Here is a 7038-nt window from a genome sequence, read left to right as displayed (position 1 = left end):
CCTGGCAAACTTTGTCGCATGTCTTCCCCCCCCTCCTTGCCCTCTTTCCTGTCTGTCTACTGTAAAAAAAAATTTGAGCCACTAGTGCCGCAAAAAACTCTTTGGAGAAGAAAAAAAAACATCTAACCAACAACATTTTAAAAGAACTATCCTTCCTTTCTCTTACGTTTTGCCTTTATCAACTTGTCAATTCAGTCAGAGCAGGCACCTGTAGATAAATGCTTCCCATAACTTTATCTAGAGCCATCTGTGGGCGGCCATATGACAATCTGTATAAATGACTTCATGCAAGTCATTCAGACTAACTTGTATAAAACATAAGACAATGCTCAACAGCCATGGAATCAAGATATTCTGTACTTCTGTAACATTGTGTTCTTGAAAAGATGACCCTGGTCTTTTACTTCACCATTGAACCATCTTTGCATCATAGCTGTTGTTTGACAGAGAAGCAGTTGATCATAGGAAACTATTTTTAATCTTTGTAAAGTTGTAGTTTTCTCATATCAATATCCAGTTGTGTTAAATATGCACATCAGAATAAGATGCAGGATTTTGTTGAACATGCCAAATAATATCGTTACAGCAGAACAGAAGGAGCTTAAATTGAAACCTTGACATTTCAAGATCAGTTTAGTTATACATGTTTGAGTCTAAATGAGTGTATTTATGTTTAATACGTTCTATAAATAATTAGAATTAAGAAGGCAGTTTTTACTTGAGGAACTTGAATTCACACAGACTCACCAAAATTAAACAAATGAAAATTTGAAAAATGTTGCCTGTTCTGATGAGTCTTGATTTCTGCTCTGACCTTCAGATCAGAATTTGACATCAACAACATGAAAGCATGGATCCATCCTGCCTTGTATCAACGGATCAGGGTTCTGGTGGTTCAGTGGGGTGAGGGATATTTTCCTGGCATACTTTGGATCCATCCATTCGTCCGTCTGTCCATCCATTTATCTGGGGTCAGGCCCGGGGTGTAGAATCTTAAGAAGGGAGGCCCAGACTTCCCTCTCCCCAGCAATTTCTTCTAGCTCCTCCGTGGGAATCCCAAGGCGTTCCTAGGCCAGCCGAGAGACATAGCCCCACCAGTGTGTCCTGGATCTTCCCCAGGGCCTCCTCCCAGTGGGTCGTGCCCGAAACACCTCACCAGGGAGGCGTCCAGGAGGCATCCTGACCAGATGCCCGAGCCACCTCAACTGGCTCCTCTCAATGTGGAGAAGCAGCAGCTCTACTCTGAGTCCCTCCTGGATGACCGAGCTTCTCACCCTATCTCTAAGGGAGAACCCAGCCACCCTACGGAGGAAACCCATTTCGGCCACTTGTATCTGAGATCTTGTTCTTTCGGTCATGACCCAAAACTCATGACCATAGATGAAGGTAGGAATGTAGATCGACTGGTAAATCGAGAGCTTCGCTTTTTGACTCAGCTCTCTCTTCACCACAATGGACCGGTACAGCGCCCGCTTCACGGCAGACGCTGCGCTTTGGGTCCATTAGTACCAATTGAGCATCATGTCAACACTACAGTCAACCTGAGTATCGTTGCTGACCACGTCCATCCCTTTATGAAACTCAGTGTACCCATCTTCTGATGGATACTTCCAGCAGGATAACGCACCATGTCATAAAAAGCTACATTAGCAACTACTTTTTAGACTCTTATTCTTTCAAACCAGAAAAGGAATTAGACCAGAGGATACTTACTAATACTTATCTACCAATCCTGAATAGGAGTATCTAGTTTATTTATTTTGGTTCAATATTATTAGTGTTACGGCTGCAGTGGGTCTTTGCCCTTTTTCCCCGCAGGCTTCTGGAGGCAGGCCTTCTGCAGTTGTTATGTTTTGCTCTGATTGGTGCTCTGCTGCTTTAAAGCTACCATGCATGCAGCAGACAGGAGGCTTTCCCCTCTCCCTCCTCAAAACTCTATTTGGTTTAGTTTGTATCTTATGGTTAGGTTTTGTTAGGTTTCTTTTGCGTTTACTTAATGCAAATGGGTTTGCATTAATCTATTTTGGTTTCTCATTTCAAGTATTCGTTTTTCTTTTTTTTTTGTATAATTTAAGAAATTCAATTTTAATTAATTCAGAAAATCCTAGTGTGGTCTCCTTTAATGTTGCCCTACCAAATGAGGCTGGTGGACGTAACATTGGCTTTTTCTTCTTTTGATTTCCTTTGCTTTGTATTGCCATGTTGCTGAAAATGTAGGTAAATAAAATTTCCTTACCTTCTCTCATTTCTCTGTGATATATAATGTATCCTCTCCCTCCAGCTTTTATAACTCCTTGTACATTTTGGATGTTGATTTGTTAATGGAGATTGATTGATATTACTTTAGGATAAAAAAAGAACAAACAAATAGCAAAAGTCCTTTCTGGTTCATGTTTGTTTGTTTTCCAAATAGTGCTAGATTTGCAAAGAACAAAAAATTATATGTTATCAAGACCATATTTTTGCAAATACATTTGACAGAAATAAAAAAATATATATATGAGGACTTTTTTTATTTTTATTTTTTGCAGATTGTCCAGTTTTAAATAAGCTAATAAATACACAAAACATAAGTTTTAAAAGTCTCTTTTAAATTATTAAGGCTAACACTAACAGGGACAAATAATTATTTTTAGCTTTTTGTTTTGTACTTTTAAACAATGTACCTGTGAACAGATATCAACACTTTATTATCTGTTTGAAACATGTGCAGCCATCTGGATTATTGATATCAAATGGAATGAGAACTGTAAATATAAGGTGATATTGAGTTTCTCTCAAACTTTTAATTTATATCAAATAATTGATATGTGACGTGTCCAGATTAATATCGACCCTGTTTACATGATCAGCTGAACCCGAATGAGACCTTGGAGACAAAACCTCTTTTACGTTGTTATCTGGTTTGATGGAAAAACAAAAGACAAAAGCAGACACATGCACGTGATTGCAAATTTGTACACATGCGCGTCCTTCTCATATTTGTGACTCATCTAAAAATCAGCTGTATAGATTTGATAAAAGCATGATTTCATAAAAGCTTGGATATTCCAGTGGTTCTGTCCAGGCTGCAAGGATTAACCTGACATTCATCCAGACTGCAACACATTAACACACTCACACACACACAGTCCATATTCAGTAAAACTATGGCCGTATGAGGAACATTTGATGGGTTTGTCCTTTGCATTTTGAAGCACTTTTCGGATTAAGTGTGTGTTTTTCTTTGGCCTTTTCTCCCCTCCCACAGTCAAACGTATTGAGAGTGACATTTTTTCTTAAAAATCGACCGGAACACTTACTATTTGCTGCTACTGATGACAATAATAACAACAACAACAACAACAACAATAATATAAAAACTTGACCCATGTGAACTTTAGATAAACTAATTCTGATTTTGAAATCTTTGTATTTGCGTCACCCCGAATCAGTCTATCCAGCAGCAGACCCAGTTTCAGCGCGTCTCCCTGGAGCTCCCTGTTGCTTTAAGCCGTGCGTCCTACCGTCCAACAGGAGGCGTGTCTCCCCTTCAGTCGGAGCTCAGCGTTGCCAGCTGCAACTGGGATCCGGTTCCTTCATAGGAACAAGTCAACTTCTTTGTGCTGCTATGGTGACTTCCCTTCGCCAGCTGTATATAAGGTAAGCCCGTTCTTCCCTTTCTACTCTTTTTTTTTTTTTAACTTTACATGTAGGCTATATGCATACCTTCACGGATCACATATGTTTAGAAAAACGACTCTTTTCGTTTTCTAGTCAGCAAATAGAAACCTTTCCACATCGCCTCCAGGACGAAGTTCAAACTCTCTGGGTTTGAACTTCGTGTGCGGTCCAGTTTAGGTGTCAGAGTTAAAGTAGAAACTTCTCCCGCTCTGAAAGGCACGCTTTCTGGACTCCTTCTGCTCCTCAGATGAAACAGTTTGATGACAACTGAATTTGCATCCAAAGAAAACGTTAAAGGAACTTAATACAGCGCAGATGTTTTGATTGAGGAAAGAGGCCAGTTCCATGTGGCAGCATGCATAAAGAAACGGCTCTAGAAACCATCCGTCTCCCTTTTAAATACGTTTTTCTTTTTTTCAACTCATGCCAGCTGCAGAAAGCTTTTAGCCATTACTAAAACTGATCAAAGGTGATCATGTTCCTTTTTGACTTCGCTCCAACTCTGCTTTCCCGTAGTGCTGGTTAAACTGCTTTAAATTACTGATCTAATAAAAGGTAACAATTTATGTCATCACTTTAAACTCTAATATTCAACCTTTGAAAATATCTAAATATGTAGCGAAATAAACGTTAGGGAAACAAATCAATAAAGTTTCTCCGTGTAGTGTACGAGATTTAGTGGTTCATTGTATTTGTATTTATATGGCATTAAAATGCGTATTTCACTTTCGGCCTGTGCCTAATATTTACTCTGTTCATTTTAAGTTTGAAAAATATATTTTAGATTTAGACTGGGAGGTAAGTTGGGTGTTGGCCATCCTACATGGTTACTCTTATGGATGCAGACAGTGTGGAGAAGCAGCTCATTATTAATTTATTCTTTCATGCGTCTCAGCTAATTGCGAATCTAAATAGACAGAGGGAGATGGTAGAGCAAAGAAGAAAGTGTTAAAGTGTTAATTGTGTCGCTAAAACAGAAACTAATCGCTGTCCGTGGTGCTGAAAACAATTTTGAGCCTCTGCTTATTTATTACAATTGCTGTTTGTGCATTAAAGCACTGGATCTCTTACTATAGTGTTGAAAATTATACCCTACCACATTTAATTTTAATCAAATCAGATTATCTTTGAATTGTTGCTGAAGATGCTTGACAATTTTCATTAAATGCCAGTCGCCTTCCTTTCCTCTTTTCCCTTACTGTTATATTAGAAATGCTTTTAATTCGCAAATTATGCCCCTCCCCCAAAATAAAGAAAATTCAAGAAAACTCAAACAAACTGTTTTCAGAAAAAAACTCAGAGAAAAATTCCATTCTTATATCTGAAGGCCAAACATTTATTTTATTGAACCAAATTATTCTTGTTTTAGTAATTGGAAAATAAATTGGAAACATCAGAACCGAACTTGAAAAATATTTCAGGGTCGGCCAATGAATAAAAGATTAAAAGTTAGTCTTCCCTGTTCGTCTCTATCTGACTAAAATAATCTAAAAATAATATAGAAGAAAGAAAATTTGTGCTGAAATACCTCTTCATCATCCTGAGCCAAACTGACCCAGGTTGAGTCCGTACGCCTCAGTGACATCGATCAAATAGAGACTATCACTTCAAAGCCATCAATTTACTACTTTTTAAAGGCTGCGCAGAGCGGCGCTCCGCTGCCGACAACAGCGAGTGAAGCCGGGAGAGAATCTGAGAGGCTAGGTGGCTGGGATACAGGATCAGAGGGAAGACAGGAAGGAAGGGGAGAGACAGGAGTTGAGGGCAGGCATGTCAGTTTCAGCAGGGAATGCAGAGAAAAAGCACGCAGTGTGACCAGCTGTAATCGAGAAACATGCCCGGTCCGTCCTGTGCGTTCTCACTCCACTAGTGTTGGCACGACGTCAGCTTTATGTGCGGCAGTGCAGTAGGAAGAGCTCGGACTGGATCAGCGCCCTCTCATCCTCTATCTCTGCCTTTTTCTTTCAGCAAATGGAGCTGTTGAAGCCCTGCCCTGCCTGACATGGATGCCCCGCCACCATCATCTTCCTCAGCTGAGTCCGAGGGCTGTTTCTTCTTGGCGCAGTGAGCCGGACTCGCACTGATCTTTTTTTCTTTTTTCCGTCAAATGGATGTGAAAAAGCCGTTGTTCCGCCCGGCGTAGACCATGCCGTGATCCTACTCCAATCCGAATAAATGTTAAAAGCGTGACAGATATAAAGTCTGGGGAATTTACCAATTCGTGGAATACAATCTTGTGCAGCACACAAGCACCATGAAGATTTCCTCATTCCTGATATTTAAAGCGAGATTCAGGCACACCATAAGGCTGCTGCTGCTGCTGCTGTTACACTGTGTGGGCTGCGCTCATGGGATGCCACACGTCCTGAGATTTGGTGAGCTACTTCTAATTTCTCCTCTGTGCCTCTGAAAGTTTCACTGTGTGTTTTCATGCTCAGACGTGTTGCTCCTCTCTAGATTTACACACTCTTTCTCCTTCTCTCACTTCTGAAAACTAGTTGGAGTGTGTGCAGGGGGCACTGATTGAAGCGTAGCAACATCTGTAATTGGAACGTTGTGCAGTCAGAAAGTTGTCACATTGGAGAGGTGCTGGATTAAGAGATGAATATATGATTAATCAAAAAGCTTTGAAAAGCTTCACAATTTGTAACTTGCTAATAATGTAAGATGTGTTTGTTGGTTTAATGTGTTTGTGTGTTCTAGTGATGTATGGATTATGGATGTTTGTGTGTTAAGGGGGATTTTAAGAGTATTGGTACTTTGAAGTGTGTGCTCCTTGCTTAGCCATGTTGCAGTATGTAAGAAGATTGATATTTTTATTTTTAATTCTTCAATTTAGCGTTTTGTCATGTGGACATATGTCAACACTTTCACATTGACCTCTGCCTCACTGAAATGACAGAATGTTTGGATAAAAGGATCAGAGTCTAAGTCTGTATTAAGGGAAGTCATGTTGACATTGTAATATTTTTATTGACAATATATTAGGTCCTATGCAATACTGCTGCTCTATTTGTTTAGATAAAAAAAGCTGGAAACGTGTTTTTATTTATTATGTTGACTCTTTCATGGTAGATATTTGTTTGATAACTTGGACAACAGAGATCAGTCACACAGAAAAGATAAACAGGAAAAAACAACACGCAATAGAAAAAAGATTAAGATTTATTTCACTGCATAACTGTTTTAAATAAATCACTGTTATGCAAATACAGAATTATATGAAAGAAAACTGAAACTGACATTAAAATTAATATGTCATAAATACCAGTGCATTTCCACAGGTTCTGACTGTCATTTGGTCTACAGATGAAAATGGATGTGAGAGAAGTTTGGTTGATGCTATCTGGAGAGCTGGTGAACCTCACTGTTGTG

At 39.3% G+C, this 7038-nt stretch overlaps 1 protein-coding gene across 3 annotated transcripts in view; it reads left to right on the top strand.

Annotated features, from left to right (window-relative positions):
* The first annotated feature begins 3556 nt into the window (after nucleotides 1-3556).
* The window catches only part of grik2 (glutamate receptor, ionotropic, kainate 2), a 303200-nt gene continuing 299718 nt past the window's right edge, over nucleotides 3557-7038 (top strand). For all 3 annotated transcript variants that reach the window (XM_055023183.1, XM_055023180.1, XM_055023182.1), the window contains exons 1-2: nucleotides 3557-3642; nucleotides 5632-6038. In XM_055023183.1, the coding sequence (XP_054879158.1) occupies nucleotides 5918-6038 (121 nt within the window). In that variant the 5' untranslated portion in view covers nucleotides 3557-3642; nucleotides 5632-5917. The remainder of the gene's footprint in view (nucleotides 3643-5631; nucleotides 6039-7038) is intronic.

The sequence above is a fragment of the Poeciliopsis prolifica genome, unplaced genomic scaffold (assembly GCF_027474105.1).
Source record: "Poeciliopsis prolifica strain line A6 unplaced genomic scaffold, Auburn_PproV2 SCAFFOLD096, whole genome shotgun sequence".
Taxonomy (NCBI): domain Eukaryota; kingdom Metazoa; phylum Chordata; class Actinopteri; order Cyprinodontiformes; family Poeciliidae; genus Poeciliopsis; species Poeciliopsis prolifica.
Note: the sequence above shows the minus strand (reverse complement) of the source record. Positions and strands in the feature narration are given on the sequence as shown.